We start from the raw sequence: 18,967 nt of genomic DNA, 5'->3' as shown, positions 1-18,967 counted from the left end.
TTGGTGGTACCCCAGGTTTACAGGCCCTTCCTGCTGCAGCTGGCGCATGAGGTGCCCTTGGCTGGTCATCTTGGGACCAAGAAGACTAAGCAGAGGCTCTCTGCCCATTTATACTGGACCCGGATGGGAGTAGAAGTGGAGTCCCACTGCAGGACCTGCCCAACCTGTCAGTTGTCTGGCAAGACTGGAGGCAGTGTCATTGCCCCACTGCAGCCCTTGCCAGTGGTTGGCACACCTTTTGAGAGGGTGGGCATCAACCTTGTCGGTCCCCTTGACCCTCCCACTTCAGGTGGACATCGGTTTATCCTGGTCTTGGTCGATCATGTCACCAGGTACCCTGAGGCTATACCCCTTCGGACTATTACTACCAAGGTGGTTGCTGGGCTCTCCTGGGCATTTTCATCCATGTTGGATTCCCTAAGGAGGTTGTCTCTGACAGAGGATCCAACTTCATGTCTAGTTACATGAAAACCATGTGGAAAGAGTGCGGGGTAACCTACAAGTTCTCCACCTCTTACCATCTCCAGACCAATGGTCTGGTTGAGAGATTTAACAAAACTCTCAAGGGCATACTAGGTGCTTTGGAAGCGCCCCTAAGGTGGACATGGGATCTCCTCCTGTCATGCCTGCTGTTTGCTTACAGAGAGGTACCTCAAGAGGGTGTTGGTTTCAGCCCCTTTGAGTTACTCTTTGGACATCCTGTGAGGGGGCCCCTTGCCTTGATCAGAGAAGGTTTGGAAGCCACCCCTCCAGGTCCTGCCAAGCAAGTGGGGGACTATGTGTTAGGCCTCAGACAGAGGATGACACAGATGATGGGTCAGGCAACAGCAAATCTCAAGGCCAGCCAGGAACTGAATAAGTACTGGCATGACCTTAAAGCTTTGCAAGTGGATTGCACTCCGGGACAGGAAATCCTTGTGATTGAGCCTACCAAGTCTCCAGCTTTGGCAGACAAGTGGACTGGACCCTTCAGGATTATCTCCAGGTGGGCAAAGTCAATTATCTGGTTGACATGGGAGTCCCTGGGGTAGCCCCTCGTATTCCATGTTAACAGGCTGAAGCCTTTCAACAGGCGAGCAGAAGTCTCATGTCTCTTTCTAGCTTCAGAGCAAGAAGAGGATGAGAGTGAGCCACTTCCTGATTTGCTGCATAGCAGCCCTCATGGTGGCTCAGTGGAGGGAGTATGTCTCTCTCTCGATCTGACGACAGAGCAGCAGAAGGCCTGCAGGCAGTTGCTCCGGCAGTATGTCTCTCTGTTTTTACTGACACCAGGCCTTACACCATGGTGTAGGCACGAAATTGACACTGGTGACAGTGTGCCTGTCAAAAGCAGGTGCTACCGTATGTCAGATACAGTTAAGAACCACATCCAGGCTGAGGTCGTCAAGATGTAGGATCTGGGTGTTATTGAACCCTCAACCAGTCCCTGGTCCCAGGAGGTTCTGTGTGGACTACCGAGGAGTCAATGCCGTCACCAAAACTGACGTGCACCCATTGCCCAGGGCTGATGAGCTCGTGGACACCATAGGTGCTGCCAAATTTGTCAGCACCTTTGACCTTACCTCAGGCTATTGGCAAATAGCTCTGACGGACCATGCCCAGGAAAAGATGACATTCACGACACCAGAGGGACTCTACCATTTTAGGGTCATGCCTTTTGGGTTGAAGAATGCCCCTGCCACCTTCCAGAGATTGGTCAATCATGTGCTCAGTGGGCTGGAAGCCTTTTGTGTGGCCAACTTAGACGACATTGCTGTCTACAGTTCCACCTGGGAAGAGCATTTGACACATCTGGTTAAGGTGTTGCAGGCCTTGAAAAGGGCTTACCTCACTATCAAGGCCACCAAGTGCCAGATAGCTCAGGGGAAAGTCGCGAATCTTGGTCATGAGGTAGGAGGGGGTCAAATCCAACCTCTCCCCAGTAAAGTACAGGATGTACATGACTGGGAGACTCCCACTGCTCCAACCCATGAGGGCCTTTTTGGGCCTCACTGGGTATTATTGCAATTTCATGGCAGACTATGGAACCATAGCTGCACCCCTGACAGCTCTGACTTCACCCAAACAGCCTAGGAAGGTTAATTGGACTGAAGACTGTCACAGGGCCTTTGATGGCTTGAAAGAAAGTCTGTGTAGGGCACCCGTGTTGTGTGCGCCTGACTACAGCTGAACCTTTATCGTTCAAACTGACGCCTGCGACACCGAAATTGGAGCTTTCTTGTCCCAGTTAGATGACAAAGGAAGGGAACATCCTATCATATTCATCAGTAGACAACTCAAGGGTAGAGAACTTAGGTGGGCTACTGTTGAAAAGGAATGTTTTAGTATAGTTTGGAGCCTTAGGCGTTTTAGACCCTACCTTACCGGGTCTACCGTCAAGGTCCAAACAGATCATAAGCCCCTGATGTGGCTTCTGCAGATGAAGGGTGAGAACCCGAAACTGCTCAGGTGGTCCATTAGCCTGCAAGGGCTAGACTTTACCATAGAGCATAGACCAGGGAAGAGTCACGATAATGCAGATGGCCTTTCCGGAAGGTATGTTGACCGTCTGGATGACGGTGTCTATCTCGTGGGAGATTAGGCACCCTAACCTCAGTTTGGGAGGGGCGACTGTGATGCTGGAAATGCATCGGAGGGACGGGGCCTCCGTATCCTTGTCCTTTACTGCTTTTTATCGTGTGTTCTGACGTATTTTCTTACGCGCAGGAGTTCATGTGGGACTCCTGGCGGTGAAGATCTCCTTTGGTTTTGGTGAACAGATTCATGGGAAACCCCTATGGCACCCATGGCTGGGGGTACAACCTTGTGCCCCTAGTGTATGTTTTTGGGCACCTGTGTGTGGCCCACAGAGCAGGGTACGGGCTGGTGGCAGCTCCGTGCTGAATTGACTGGTGCCCTGAGCGCCCTCCATTTTGGGATGCCCAGGTCCTGAAATTGGAATCGGTAGATTCCTGATGGAGACAAGATGGCCCCCGTGGCCTCTTGCCTTCCATCGCCTGTTACCTTGATCTTCCCGAAGTCCCGAGAAGCCCTGACTCTGTCCCTTCCCCCTGACTGGCTGTTGGGTGGAAGTTCCATATATGGTAGTGTGGGGAAGTGCTGACCAGACTGGCTGGAGCCTTCCCAACGACCGTATGTTGTGGGTATGCCTGTGGGTGGGACCTGGGTGAATGGAGTGTGTGACGAATACGCATTCTGTGTTGTGGGTCTCTAGTATCTTGTGTTTCACACAATAACTGAGACAGCCCTGCCCGAAACTGGTATGAATGCAGTGTGGAGTGTTGAATGGCTGGGTACTTGTCCCAATACACATAACTTGTTGAGAGTGTCTGGAGAGAAGTGAATGGGCTGAATGCACTATGCACCTGATTGGCTTCCTGCCTGCATGAATGCCCTTCTGACCGATTGGTTGCCTGAGTGTGACCCAGCAGAATGAATGGGAGACCAACTAGTATATCTGGGTGCCTCTCACTGCTAGAATTCGTGTTCAGAAGCTGAAGAGTAACTGGAGTGAAACTGAAGCTTGACCTTGAAGCCCTGCTGGAAGAGAAGAATTGATGTTGCTCTCCTTCACAATCTGAAAGCTGCTGTGTCTCTGCGGAATCCCAAAGAGAAGCGCCCGGACTGTTGTCCGCCACTGTCGACGACCGCCGTTGCCCACCGGAGCCGCCATGCTCCCGTTGCCTAAGAACTTTATTTGATCGAAGGACGCTCTCGTCTGCATCGTCGCCCGTCTTATCCCGCTGGAGAAGGCCTGACCGTCGACGTGCTGAGGAGCATCTGCCGGTGGGATTCCCGCCACCCGAAGACCACAGAGACACCGACGACTCGACACCCTTGCTGGGCCACAGTTCTTCAAACTCTTTGTGGTCGAGAACTATCGACATCGAGGTGCCCCGCACGCCTCTTCCTTGCAGGACATTTATGCTTTCCCGTCAACGAGCACCGCTAGGATGAAGCTGCCACTTCCCCGTCGTAGCTCACCCTGTTCTCCGTCGGATGTTCGACCCGTGACTCCTGCCTTAACGCTTGACGAGGAGCGCTACAACGCCAGGTACTTTGGGGTTGCAGAACTATTGGAAAGTCTCTTGTGAACAATATATGGACTGGGCTTGTGGTATATCTTTATTCTACAGGTTGACCAGGTGGGGGGGATCTCCGCATAGAACTGTGTCCTGCGGTAGGGGCCAGTATTCTGCCTATTGTTCTAACAAACTGCTCTTACCTCTATTGTTGGTTTCCTTTACGAACTGATTTGTGTGCCATTTAACCGTACAGTTGATGCACTTTAAAGAGATCTAGTAGTAATTGTGGTACCACGTAGAACTGTATATTTGCCATTATAGATAACCGAGTACAAAGTGAGTTATCGTGATATTGTACATAACCTTGAATATTAATTATATAAAGACTGTGTTTTAACCGATACAGTGTGCGGACATTCCTTTGTGGGTGCTTGGTGCACTGTACTTAAGAACCAGCCCGCATCACCTCCTGAGAAGCTAGGCCTTGATTGCTCGTCCATTGCTACCGTAATAGAGAATCTTGGGTGGTGTCCTCTGTGCCGCTCCTCTACCATATATAGAGAGTAGAAGTACAGCCACCCCCCTCCGGTCTTTACAGGGGGGTCTAACAGTTTTATGATTGGTGGTCTGGGGCTGACTGGTACCTTGAAATGTTGGGTGTTTTGGGACGGGGCATCTGGGTGCTGTTACTAAGGGCGGGGATGGGGGAAGGTTGGAGCCTGTGCTCTCCTTCTCGTGGGATCACTTTTCACAGAGAGCTCTCAACCCCCTTGTGGCCTTGCAGGGTGCATTCCTTTTGGTAGCCGAATGCTGGCAACATGAAACAATGAAGGGTGTATAAATATCTGCAGCTCTGGCTTTTCTCACCATTCCCCAAGCTACAACCTATTCCTGCATGCATACAATTATTTCCATATGTGTGGCTTGGGCTTGCGGCTGTGGCTGCAGCGCAAAGCTAGGCATCTATTTCAATATGACTTTTACTGTCTAAGATGGCGTTTGATTCCCAATGTACTCTGAAGCCAAAGTATGCACCACCCTCCCTGCACTCTAGCCCTTGTTGATGCTCCACTCCCCCTGTAACCGTCCCAAACCTTTACTGCACACTTCCAGGCCTCTGCCTCATCCGAAAGCACTTGGGGGTCTGGGACGATTGTCCCTCTTTCTCAACATTCCCCCCTTTTGTTAATACTACATTAACGATCTCCCAGGTTGGCCTTTTGTCCTTCTTAATCATTCTTTCCCTTTCCAATTTTTCAGCTTCCAAGTATGGAGGTGACCCTTCCTTTCGTACCCATGCGCTGCATACAGGCTGTAAACTTTCTCCTACTTGTGCGTATTGATCGGGAGTACATGTTATTTATTTCTGAGGCTTGTGGATATACTTAGATCACATGTTATGCATAGGCAGACATCTAGTGGTAGCTGCAGAGTATTACATTTTTTGTTTTCGAAACTCAAAAAGGGACGTCAACAGGGCGTGCCAGTAATGCTATCCCTGGTGTGACGTCCACTGTACCCATTGTCCTTCAGGCGTCGAGGTCCCTCATAGTCGAACGCATATCGCAAGTTACTTGTTGGCTGACCCCATCACTTACTAATGTTTTAGTTTCGAGGGGATTGGGTCCTCCGACGTATTCCATATCTATGACAGGTAATCGCCACATTTTGCTTCGGAAAATGTCCTGCATCGATGATGTCGATACGCTGTCCTCGAGGGCCTCCGTCGAGCCGACGTCACCAGATGTTATAAGTAGGACGAACGACGCCCGTAGCCTCAGTTCCGTTTTTTCCGCAAACGTGTTCGCTTTGGAGATCTCGGCGTGCCTCGGTTCTTCTGAGTTGTTCTATTGGTTCTTCGAACCAGTTTATTTGTGAAGATGTCCATGATGTCTTTGTCGTCTTCTACCCAGCGGCCGGATTTCAAGAAGTGTCGGGACTGCGGTTTCAAGATGTTGCTGATGGACCTGCACGACGCCTGCCTCTGGTGCCTCGGTGAGGACCACGCCACGGACGATTGTGGCGATTGCCAGGCGTTAACTCTGAAGGCCTTGCGGGAGTGTAAGAAGAAGCTTTCTGTCGGTAAGGTGTCCAAGCCCCGGAAGTCGAAATCCACTGGGCTTTCGACTGACGATTCGAGGGGCGACTCTCCGCATCGTCGGCGTAAGTCTAGTGGGTCTCGGTCCCGGAGTGGGTCCCGCCATTCTTCTGCGTCTTCGAGGCACTCACGGAAGCGCCGTCATCGGTCGCCTTCCCCTTCCCCGTCCTCGTCTGAGGAATCCGCCCGTCGGTGGGTTGCTTGTCCCACCAAGCATTCCACTCCTGCGGAATGGGATTCATTGGAGATGATGGCGATTTTTCAGTCGCAGGGCTCCGTTCCGTCTGTGCCGTCGAAAGACGCCGGCAGGGAACATGCTAGAAACACAGTTTGCACGCCTTCAAGCTCGAGCGGTCGTTGCAATCACTGGGAACCTTTGAGGTCCCGGTCGGACAAGGTGGATCGCTCTAGCCATGCCCGCTCCAGGTCCCGGTCCTCGACGCCATCTAGACCGTCGGAGCCTGTGAAGTCTTCGATGAAGACATCGACGACTTAGGCACCGAGACCGTCGAAGGACTCTCTCGATGCTCCGCCTCCGAGGAAGCCATCGACGCCGAAGCTGTCGAAGGACACGCTCGGGGCTCCGCCCTGGAGGCCTGTGTCAAAGCCATTGGCGCCACGCTAGACGTAGACGCCGATTCCGTCGACACCTTTCGAGGAGGATTTTTCGGAGGTGCGCCGGAGACCGGTGGAAACTCAGAGAAAGGCCCTGCAAAAGTCAGTAAGGTCTGTATTCGAGCCTTTTTCTGTGCCCTCATCCAGGGATTTATTCCAGCCTCTGCATTACATCTCTGGGGTGGATGAAGGGTCTGATGAAGGTATGGTTCCTGAAGAGGTTCCTGACAAACTCATGTCTAGTCATAGCCAGCTAGAAGACCTGCATCAGTCCTTGCACAATGTCAGTGGTCTGGACACCTCTCCGGAGGTGGAGTTCGGTAGGCCTGAGCCTGGTACGCACGCCAAGTCCTCGTACCGGTGCCTTATGTCGAGGGTGACGGAAAACTTGGGGTGGTCTGCGCCACCAGTGGATTTTCTGCAGGATGACCTAACGGATATCCTTGACCAAGGTCCCCCAACTGACCCGGTACTGCCATTCCATATGGCCTTGCAAAGAAGGGTGGCAGTGGCTTGGACTGCTCCGGAGAGTCTCCTGGCAGTGAGCAAGTCTTTGCCGGAAAAAATACCATCCAGCCAGTAGCGACCCCAGCTACTTCACTACGCACCCCACTCCGGAGAGTTTGGTGGTGCAGGCGGCTACGGCCACAGCAAAACCGGCATCGTACCCTACCATCCCTCCTGATACGGACGACAAACATTTTGATGGCAGGGCGAAGAAAGTGTTTTCTTCAGGGGGTATGGCTTTATAGGCAGCCAACTCTGTGTGTGCCTTAGAACGTTTCCCTCATACTCTGTGGAATTGTCTCTTTGGCGGCTGAACACATTCCCGAAGGGGAGGAACGGGATTGCTTTCTTGCTCTTGCTCAGGATGGCAAGGATGCCATGTGTGAATCCGTTCAGTCGGGTCTGGACATGGCAGATTGCGTCAGCCAGTCCATGGCGGCGAGCACCGTAATGCATAGATTTGCATGGTTGCGGAAGTCAGGGTTTGCTCCTGATGTACAAGCCCGGCTTCTCAACATGCCCTTTGATGGTGAAGATCTTTTTGCCAGCAAGGCTGATGAGAGCCTTGAGGGGTTGCAGACCTCCAAAGCTGCAGCAAAGTCGTTGAGCGCTGCAGTTCGCCAACCTCTGCCTTTTCGTCCTAGGGGACAGCAATGGAGGGGAGGTTCCTTTCTATATTACTCATCATTTGGTAGATCGAGAGGAGCTGCAAGTCAAAGGGGCCACCATAGGAGTACCAGAGCTGGAAAACAAGGTACTTGAGGTGCCAAGGCCGCTCAGGAAGTTGTCTCTTTACCCTCCGGCAATGCCGCAGCCGCTTCAGCTCAGTCATGAGGCCATGTCCCATGGTTCACCAGTTGGGGGAAGGCTGGCGCAGCATCACTTCAGATGTGTGGGTTCTGGAGATCAATACTGTCTTCTTTTCCGGCAGAGGCCTCACGACAATCCACCAGGGAAGCTCTCTTTGAGGAGTCCGGATCCGCTCCTTGCGCAGGAAATAAAATCCCTGCTGGAGAAAGGTGCCATAGAACTGGTGCCTGTAGCGGAGAGGAACAAGGGATGGTATTCCCCTTATTTTTTGATTTCGAAGAAAGGAGGATTGAGACCCATCATGGACTTGCGTGGTTTGAACAAGCTCCTCAGGAAGGACAAGTTCAAGATGGTTACTCTCTCTCAAGTCCTCCAGGCCCTTCAACCTCAGGACTGGTTGGTGTCTCTCGACCTGAAGGACGCTTACTTTCATGTGCCGATCCATCCCAAGCACAAAAAGTACCCGAGGTTCGCGGTTGGCGACTCAGACTTTCAGTTTTGGGTCCTGCAGTTCGGATTGACCTCCGCCCGAGGGTTTTCACCAAGCTCATGGTGGTGGTGGCAGCGTATCTCAGGAACGGGGGGATTCACGTCTACCCCTACCTGGACGATTGGTTGATCAGGGCGCGCTCTCCTGAGCAAGTCCTGGATCATCTGTAAGTCACCTGCCACTCCATTCACAAGCTGGGCTTCTCCTTCAACTTAAAGAAGTCCCACTTGACGCAGCGGCTCCAGTACATCGGAGCAGTGCTCGACCCGTCCCTGGGGCAGTGTTTCCCTCCCCAGGTGAGGGCTCATCACATTCAACAGATGGTGCACAAGTTTCAACATGCCCAGAGTCTCCCGGCGTTCGAGTTCTTGAGGTTGCTCGGCCTCATGGCATCCTGCATTCTTCTGGTGCCAGAGGCCAGGTTGCAGATGAGATCTCTGCAATGGGCTCTCAAGTTGCAGTGGTCACAGTCCTCTGGCAGGATGTCGGACCCTGTTCAGGTGCTATCCTCGGTCGCCCAGGATCTTCTGTGGTGGGCCATCGAAGGCAATTTGATGAGGGGGGCTCCATTTTGGCTACCCTGGCCGGAGGTGACGATCGTGACGGACGCATCCCTCACGGGATGGGGAGCTCATGCCAACGAGTTGACAGTCAGCGGTCGTTGGTCTCTGTCGGTGTCCAGACTCCATATCAATCTGTTGGAGCTGAGGGCGGTCCGGCTCGCCCTGAGAGCTTTTCTGCTGACTGTGCGAGGAAAGTATGTCCTGATTCTGATGGACAACACAGTGGCCATGCACTACCTCAACAAAAAGGGGGGAGGGGCAGGGTCACTTCCTCTGTGCAGGGAGGCGATGCAGCTCTGGTTATGGGCCATCCAGCAGGAAATTTCGATCTCGGCAGTTCATCTGGCCGGAGACGAAAACGAGACGGCGGATGCTCTGAGCAGGCAGAGCGTGATCTCTCACGAGTGGGAGCTGGCTCAGGAGATTCTCCTGGAGATCTTTGCCCTTTGGGGGACCCCACAAGTGGATCTCTTCGCCTCCAGTGTCAACCGGAAGTGCGAAAGTATCTGCTCGCGGGAATTTCCACCAAGAGGAGCCTTATGGGACGCGTTCGTGGTAGAGTGGTCCTTCCCACTGCTGTACGCGTTTCCTCCAGTCCCCGTCATCCCGCAAGTGCTGCAGAGGTTACGGAGGTTTGGTTCCCGGATGATCCTCTTTGCTCCGGCATGGGTCCGGAGAGCATGGTACCAGGACCTTCTTGACTTGTCCATCTGCCCTCCACGCTGTCTTCCCTACCAAGACGATCTGCTCTCACGAGAGGGGGGGTCAGGTTCTCCATCCAGAGGTCAGATTCCTCAACCTTCACGCTTGGCTTCTGAAAGGTTGAGGTATAAGTATTGGGACCGCCCTGAAGACGTGATGGAGGTGTTGCTTTCAGCCAGGCGGCCTGCAACAAAGTCCCTGTACCGTTGCCGTTGGAGAAAGTTCTGCGACTGGTGCAGGGTTAAGAATGTGGATCCTTTTTCATTTAACATTCCTGTGGTTCTGTCTTTTTTGCTTTCGTTAGTCCAAAAGGGCCTGCAAGTGGGTACCATTAAAGGTTACCTGGCGGCGCTGTCCATATTTAAGCGCTCGTCTGAGGAGTGTTCTTATTTCAAAATTCCTTTAATTTCTCAGTTTCTGAAAGGGCTCACTAATGTGTTTCCACCGTCACCTTTCCAGGTGCCCAGTTGGGATTTGAACTTTCCAGGCCCCAACAGGCCTTGCCCCCAACAGTAGGGAGACCATGTATATTCCTCTACACTCCCATATATTTTGCCAGACTGCCATCTTTATACACTATGGAGAATAATCCTTTTAAATTCTGTCCTTCCTGTAACTGGAAGTTTCCCTAGAAGGACTCGCACCGAGTGTGTAACCTTTTCCTCCCTAGGGACCAGGCAGAAAAACAGTGCAAGTCTTGCAAACTGTTTAGACTGAGAACATTGAAGGACGGCAAGATTAAACGCTGGGCCCACCACGCCATGCAGGCCGCGGCCGCCATGGACATCGAGGAAGCCTCCAGTGATGGCAGCGTCGGCATCCGAAGTGACGCTGAGGGCGATCGAGATCCAATGGGTTCCTGCGTGCGAGCCCCCGACTCCAACAGGCAGACCGGTGGTTCTGCTACGGAGACACCCAGCGGCTCAAGCACCCCCAGTACACATGACACCAAGCACATACCCCATTGCTGAAAGTCACGGTGTTGAAGGGAAGGTCTGAACATGCCTTGTCCTCTGGGCCATCACGGTTGCGATCACCACATGACAGGGCCCTGAAAGAGACTCTTAAGTCAGTTTCCGACACTGCGTCCAAATCAGGGAAGTCCTCGGGTTCTGGCGACTGGGCAGACACATCGACGACCCCTGGAAAAAGCTCTAAAAGGAGTGACTTAATTAAAAAGCACGTACCCGACACACTACTGAAGGCCAGAGCGTTGAAAAAAACTCTAAATCTTCAATGCCCCAAGCCTCAAAGTCATAAGGTACTAAAAGTAAGGATTATTCTACCCCTGAGAGCACCCTTTCAGGGGCAATGTATCGTAAACAAACCCCTGCCCCAAAACTTCCACCCACACTGTTAGGCAAAGTTTGAATGCAGTACCCTCTGGGAACACTGCAAACAACTATGACTACAGGTATAGGCAACCCAGCCTTTGGTATAAGCTTATACTACAAAGTTTTGGTAGCGTGTTGAGCAGCCAGGCTTATCTCAAGAGGGGAAATGTGAGCTGTAGTGGATTTACACAAAGATTCACAGTTACATGTATTCAAATAAACTCTCACACTCAAGGTTTCTTGCATAAACAATAATTTATCAGTCAGTTATAACGCCTTCTTCAGAAGGGAGCAATAAAATAGTAACACACAAATATACTTCAATACTGTAGACTCTGAATTTGTGAATCAGGCAATACCCTTTTGCAATGGCCCACAGACACAACCTACACCCACAGGTGACTTCAGTAAAAAGGGTGCTGGGGACATTAATATCTTACTGTTAGCGTTCAGAATATTCTTAAAAGGTAAGAGGCAAAAAAGTTATAAGAACACAAGAAATTTACAAATGTTCATAAGCAGGGCAAATATTTTCAGATAGCACTCAGTCATTAATTCAATAGGCTAAGCCAAAGTCAATAGGCCAAAGTCTTTGTATAGGATGCAGCACTTCAGGTAAGTAAGTGGAAAAGTCTTTGCACAAGTTCTTAGGAGTCTTTGAGAAAAACAACCACCAAATGTAGAGCCACAGGCTGATTAGTCAAAATATTACAAACCTTTTAGACAGAGATGGTGCACCCCTAACAGTATTTGTCCCCCAGATTTGGTTAGAAAGAAAGAAAAGGCTGCAACCTGGGCTTGCTCAGAGGCTGGCCTGGGCCTTAATACTTGGAAAAATACAGAGTCCTTGGTTGCGCTTTTTCTTAAAAAAATGCAATGGAATACTGTGTTGTAATTCTTCAATAATAATTATTTTTCATCAAGGGGTGGAAAAAAAATGATGTTAAGAGATCAGGTAAGGTACAATAATCTAAAGAAAGTTTCTTTGACAATCTAGTTCAGATTCACTGGTTGTCAATGATTGTTGTTCTTAATTCTGAATCAATACAATTACACTGAATTTTTGAAAATTGTGGCATATCTTCAAGACAATCTAGTTGAGATTCACTGATAGTCAATGGTCAATTGTTTCAAAGTCCGATTTGGTTTCTCCAAAACATTTTGAAAATCTGTTGCATGTACCTTCCTCTAAATAACTGAAAAGTAATGCGTGTACCCTCGACACGTGTTTCCCCGCTCTATGTGGCAAGCGGTTCCTCAGGGGGTATTTTAATAGTATTCCTCAGAAAATATGTTGACATTAATGTTATTTTGATGAAAATTCTTGTGTTAAATAGCTATTCAAGTAGCCCCTTGTATTTGTGTACGTGAAAAAGCCTTATTACTAACTCTTGATGATAAATCATGAGTTGATGGGGTTCAAGCAAAAGGTATGGAAGCTTTGTTTGTGATCTCCAAATGCTCTGTTCTTAAACACAAGGCACTATTTGTCCATGAAATAAGAAGTAGCTTGGCACAGTCCTGATTGCAGGAGATAGATCTGCTAGGAAGCTTGTGCATGGTCAGATTGCCATATGCAGTAGCTATTTAACACAAGAAATTTCATCAAAATAACATTAATGTCAACATATTTTCTGAGAGTTCGAGAAGGTTAGTGGAGGTGCCAGCGGGCAACTTTGGGCATCCATCTAGTGTAGCCATGGCAACGTCTCGGTACTTGTTGCCCTCCTGGTAAGGTCAGTGTGAGGATATGTCCTGAGGCACCCTTGAGTCGAATGGTGTTTTTGAAGGTGGACAACCGCTGCTTCTGGTTTAGTCGGTCAACACAGGGAGTTCATGAAAAGATAATGTTGAAACCTGATTATACTACACTTAGTTTTGATTCTCACTTGACAAGCTGGTATTACTCTGGTTAAACCTCACTCTGAGTTTTTGATGTAAAACAATACCAAAAATGTTGGCATGGGTATGAAGTTGGCACATTGATGATTTGGGGCCTTTTCTATTGGGAAAATGTCTGCTGACTGCCACAAGGATGTGAGGATCCTTCAGATGGTGTCTTTTCTCCCAAGGGGAGAATCCCTCTCCATGAGGCTAGGGAGTTGAGGTCTTTAACCAGTCCCCTGGGGTGCCAACATGAGGGAGGATCTCATGGAGAGAGACTCCTTTCCTGGGGATAAGGACGCCATTGGGAGGTGCTGCTTCTTTAAACCCCAATGCGGTAGGCTGCTGATGGTAATTGTATTTTATGGGTCTAAACTCATGTCTAAAACCATGTGTTAATGTGAAACATCGAACCATTCTGATGTTTTAGGTACTGAGACAAAGAAGCACTCGGACGATACAAGCACCCGGGAAAAGTACCAGAACAGCTGTAGTCAATGGAATGGACGTTATCGAGGGCATCAGAAACAAATAAAGGTGGAAGAGTACAGAGGAGAGTACCCAAGAGCGTACCGGTACCAGAGAGAGAAAACGAGTTTGAGAGAGCAGTTGAGGCGGAGGAAGAAATTGAGAACCGGAGAAAGATCTAAGGTGAGAAAGCCCAGAGACAGGCTTGAGAAGATCAAGCTAGAGATGTGGAGGGTGTGGTTCAAGGGATCGCACAAGGACATCTTGCAGGCTGATGGGGTGTTGACTGTGGAGAGAGCAGAAATGAAAAAGGGAATAGGTGGCCTGCATGGAGGAAGAACAGCAAACATTCTACAAATGAAACTTGCTGGCCGGTGGGTGAGAGTCAAGCCGAGCAAGAGGAGTGGCAGATCACACCGGTTAACCAGAAGTATATTGTCTGTAAGACGCTTGGAAAATGTCGTACCAGTCGGCCCTACGGAGAGACAGGAATTGGGTCATGGTGGCTTGGCCTGTAGTGGGTGGACCGGGCGGTCCAACAACTGCGCCGAAACTGCTAACACTAACCGTTTGCACAGCCACTTACACAGACCTGAACAGTATCCAGAGAGGTGGTGGCTGAATGATCCATACAGGGAAGGAAGGTGGAGTCCCTGGTCCGCTTCCCTACAGCCAGCTGTACAGGACACAGTAAGCAAACCATGACGAGAGTGGAAAAAGGCAATTGACCATCACGCAAACCCAGCCCGAACCAGAGAAGACTACCGACACCAAGTACGTGGTAACATGAATTATTAGAAGTCTGGCCGAGGGCCAAAAGCGCTTCAGAGGACACCAATAATATCACGAGGGTTATCACTCACAAAGATCAAGTGCAGTAAAGTAACCATGCTAACCATCACTTTAGCCATTGGGATTAAAGTCGGTGGTACAGCTCTGGAAACCAGACACCTGTTAAAACGTATTCAAGGGATTACCGTCTTGAGTACAATCCGAAAGAAACCGATTTTATCTCTTGCATACAAATGTCTTTCAAATCAGGCCCCCACTTATCTGACACAACGAATCCGGAATGCCCCTGTTTTGCGTTCGAATGGAAAAATGAATTGATTGTGCCTCGTTTCAAACTGAAGAAGTTTGGCGGCACCTGTTTTGATACTCGGCCACCTGTCTGGCGTAACTCTTGAGAATTAGGGTGAAAGCCTATACTGTTGTCTTCTGTGCCTGATACCTTTTCCCTTTTGTTATTTGTTGTCTGTCTGTGAGCGCACTGAGGCCTATGGGCATGATGCGCTAAAAAAGAATGTACTAATAATGGAGACGCAGAGGTCCTTCTGGGCACACCCCAGAATCATCTAGGGCTGGCCCATCAAACCAAACCCCAACCTGTCATTAGTCTGTTACACATTGCTGATTGGCCAACACCAGATCCTGTCAAGAGTCCTGTCCTTTCAGTTTATGACCTTAACATTGCCCTCCTGAAGATAAGAAAATTCATGGTAATTTTCTTTTTGCTTGAAAAACTAGGAGAATCGAGAATCCTGCGAGACTGTGAAGCCCTAAAGAAAACAATAAACCAGTTTTTTGTTGTACAATTTGCAGTCCAGTTCCACAAAAGCATGTTGCTGGAGAGTCGAGAGGGACTCCAGGAACAGCTTCATCGTCCCAGTGGGGCAGATCAAGAGATGTGCAAAACCCAGACATTGCGAAAACCTCATAAGGGAGCTACAAATCTTAAGAACTGTGAAAGGCATTGCGGAACCCGCTAGGAGAAGGGAGTCATTCTCTTAGCCCCACAAGAACATTGTGATTTCATTTTCTGTAGGGTTACAGAGAACCCAGAACTTTTGCTTTGAACAACCCGAGAGGTGTTTGTGGACACTTTGCATCCATGAGAAGGGAATCATTCTCCTGTACTTCAAACAAAAGCTGGACTTTATGGTGTTTTTGTTGTAGTGTGAGGGATAGAGTAGGAACCTTTGTGACCGGGACGGTGCCATTTTGTTTTGACTCTCTGTTAGGAAGAATTATCATAAATGTGCTAATTCCTCTCTCCCTTAGAGCCCTCCAGCTCTTTTGCTAAACTTTGGGACTTTGAACTTTTAATTCTGTGTGTTTTACTCTTGGGTTTTCTTTGGTTATGGAGTTTTAGACAACTCCATAGGCATCATCTTTTCATGTGCGTCACACTGCACCCTCAGTGCAGTGACACAGAGAAACGTTTACAGGCTTTCTCAAGGTTTACATACCTTCTCTGGGTTAAACTACTGTTTCCCAGAATAAGTAAAGTGAAATTGACTTTACTAGTCTTTTTAAAATCCTAGACCCAGCACACCCTATCTTAAAATAGAGTGCTAGAGGGGTTAGCTAGTATCCCCTGTGTCTAGCTACTCATGTAGCAGTCAAATGCTACCCTTTCCTATCGAAATGGCTGGTGGCAGTGGTTTTACAACGAACTACCATGATTTTTCCCGACCGCGAACACCAGTAGCGTTAAATCGCGGGAGCCATGTTTTTCAAGATGGCGTCTGAGCCCCCTTTGTTTAAACAGGTTCCGGTCTTTTTTAGGCATTTCTTTATGGAAAGGTCCATCTAGAGTTTTGCTCTGCGCGCCAAACCAGGTTTTGTCCCTTTGTCCGTATGCCTTTGGTGGGATTCTGGACTGAAGACCGCCTCTGGCGTCTGAGTGTCTGGTGTGGACAGGAAGTGAGGCAGGTGCCCGAAATTCACTGTGATTAGTCTCCTAGGAGACCCAAATGCACTCTGGCGTGATTGGCTGGCTGACAGTCCTGCAAGGACAGCCACCCTGCTGGGTGAGTGGCGGCTAGGCTGGAATGAATGGGAGGAAACTGGATAAAAGGCAAGTCTCTTGGCTTGGAAGGCAGAGTCGACCACTGGAACAAAAGATCCGAAGACGAGTTTTAAGAGGATGGCTGCTGCAACTCCTGGACCATTGGTTTGCCCGGTGAAGCCCTGCAGCAGGCCCGAATCGCTAAGTTCATCTCGACAGAGAAACCCTGCAAGGACAACCTTTCCCCTTGAGTTGGTGGGACCAATCAACTCGACCCGTAAGCCACCTTGATACCATTCTCTAAGCTGGTTGTATTTTCCTCAGAGTGCTGCAGGAAACTGAATAACCAGGGAGAGGGACACCAGTGTGTGTGCTTTACTACAGCTACCGGAATTGAAGATTTGCCAATTACCAGCTTTTTTGAGCAGTCCCCGTGCAGTACAGGAGTCCCCCCGACGTCCTCCCTCTTGTCCCCATGACTAAGGCTCAGGAACAGCGAGATCTGCAGGAACTGCCAGGAACAGAAGTCTTCAGCAACATCTTTTCTTCATATTAAGGTACTGTGCCAACCCGATTGAGAGAACTTGCATCTTTTTCTTCATTTGAAAGGTACTGTGAAACGAGAATGTGAGAGTACTTACCTCTCGCGCTAAAAGTGCTTGAAACCTTCGCAACTAGCAGGCCTAATCGGCTTGTGACTCAACGTATAATTTTTCTGCTTACAAACTACTACTAAGAACTTCTACAGAGACTTTACCGTTTACTGCTCTATCCCATTGACTTTGGTCTATTCTGTTGAATTGAATTGACTCTTCTGTTGAACTCAAAATATCTGCACTGTTAAAGAAATTGTGATTCTTTTATGTTCTAAACCTATTCCTTTTTGCGCTTCCTTCTAAAAGTATTCTGAATGCCATTTTGCTCCTCCTTCAAAGTAGTTTAAATGCCTCAGAATCTTAACGAGTGTAGTATTGAAGTGTATTGATGTATGATATTTAACTGCCTCCTTCTAGTGAATGTTTTATAACTGAATGTTGAATAAATGAATAAGTGTTTAACCAAGAAACCTTAAGTGTAAGAGTTTATTTGAATACTTGTGATTGTAGACCTCTGCGTAACATCCTTACAGCTCACATTCCCTCTTGAAATACGCCTGGCTGCTCAGCTCCTCTACGAAAAACTGTGTAGTACAGACTTATACCAAAGGTTAGTTTTGCTTACACCTGTAGTCATAGTTGGTGTACAAACACTGCCTAACGCTCACAGACCTCCTGACGAGCACCCAATGTTTTATTAGTTTAGGTAGGGAAATTCCCTTATAGATGGGGATTGAAAGGGTTGGTTTTTCATTTAATAAAAGTCTCTAACAACCACTATAGCACCACTTGGTCAGTCCCTTCATTTCTTGTCGCCACAGATGGCACTTCATGTTATTAGAACCAGTAAACAAAAGTGTTCTCCAAATTAGTTTCCTTTTTCACTAATTCATTATGAACAAAATATGTGCCATGAGCCTGAGGAGCTTCCCTGAAGTGAAGTTGGGTTAAGCCCCTGTCAGACTCTTAAAAGGGTGTTGGGGAGAGTAGATTGTGCCACAGTTCCTATACTACTCATGCACCCTACTCAGTTGTATAAAGGTTGTAAAATGATTTTGCCAACATGTCCCAGTAATACTTACATTTAAAGACCACAGTTCTCCCGATTTATTTGCAGTGAATTTTCCAAAATAATCTGTTAATTTCTCATAGTCTCCTAAAGCACCTTTTACTGTATAAGCTGGAAGCATCTGTTTTTCCTCCTTAACACTTCTTTCTTCTGTGGTCGTGTAAAATATTCCTTCAAATATAGGACGCCTGCAATAGAAATTAGCTACACATATGAATTTAGCATACCCATGGTGGTGGACGTTTCCTACTTTAAGATAAGCACTATACTTGTAGTCTGAGTCTCCAATAGCGCTGCATCCCATTTTAAGATTTTCCTGTTTACCACCTCAATAGGATCTAGTCACCCCAGTGTCCATGTCTAAAGGCTATTAACATACCTTAATGAAGTTCATTAAGGCACAGTTAATAGCTGGTACAATATGATAACCTGGCTAAAATGCTATTCAATTATTGACCTTGGAAACAACACTCCCAGTCAGCACTGTTATGCATTGAACTTGTGAGCCTGATATTTAAAGAGATCCTAGTTGGCATTCTTTCCAGCAAACAGACAATGCCCATTGCTTCTAAAACAAATAATTAAAAGACTTTCTTGAACAGAAACTAAACTCGCAAATTGTTTTCACAGGACAAGAAAGCAGTCCGTCAGAAAATTATGGACAATTTAGGCCTGGTTTATGCAGAAGATCCTTTAAAAGAATTTGATCATTTAAGCTGCAAGACACAAGGTTGGGCAGAACAGGTACTTTTATTTCAGCAGTTGTCATATCCATGCATTAATAAGTTTAGGATGTAAAATAAGATTAATGACGTTTTTATATTTTTTGGAAACTTTCTTTTCTGTGAATGAGAACTGCTGCCATTTCAGGAAGGCCCACCATGTTAAAGTATACGTGGGGGCAAACACCTACTGTTAACTTGCTTTTTGTTTAGGATTGGAAACTGAAAATGAGAGTTCAGTTTCGTAATTGCTTATAATACACAGTAGAGAGACTTGGAGACCTGAATCATAG

The 18,967-nt window shown here is 48.4% G+C and overlaps 1 protein-coding gene across 6 annotated transcripts in view; it reads left to right on the top strand.

Moving 5' to 3' along the window:
- The window catches only part of LRRC42 (leucine rich repeat containing 42), a 300,779-nt gene that overhangs the window by 152,936 nt on the left and 128,876 nt on the right, over window positions 1–18,967 (top strand). For all 6 annotated transcript variants that reach the window (XM_069642156.1, XM_069642154.1, XM_069642153.1 and 3 more), the window contains one exon: window positions 18,583–18,696. In XM_069642156.1, the coding sequence (XP_069498257.1) occupies window positions 18,583–18,696 (114 nt within the window). The remainder of the gene's footprint in view (window positions 1–18,582; window positions 18,697–18,967) is intronic.

This window comes from Ambystoma mexicanum, chromosome 1q (genome assembly GCF_040938575.1).
Source record: "Ambystoma mexicanum isolate Mex_15411 chromosome 1q, UKY_AmexF1_1, whole genome shotgun sequence".
Classification (NCBI taxonomy): domain Eukaryota; kingdom Metazoa; phylum Chordata; class Amphibia; order Caudata; family Ambystomatidae; genus Ambystoma; species Ambystoma mexicanum.
This window is presented reverse-complemented; position numbering and strand designations above follow the sequence as displayed.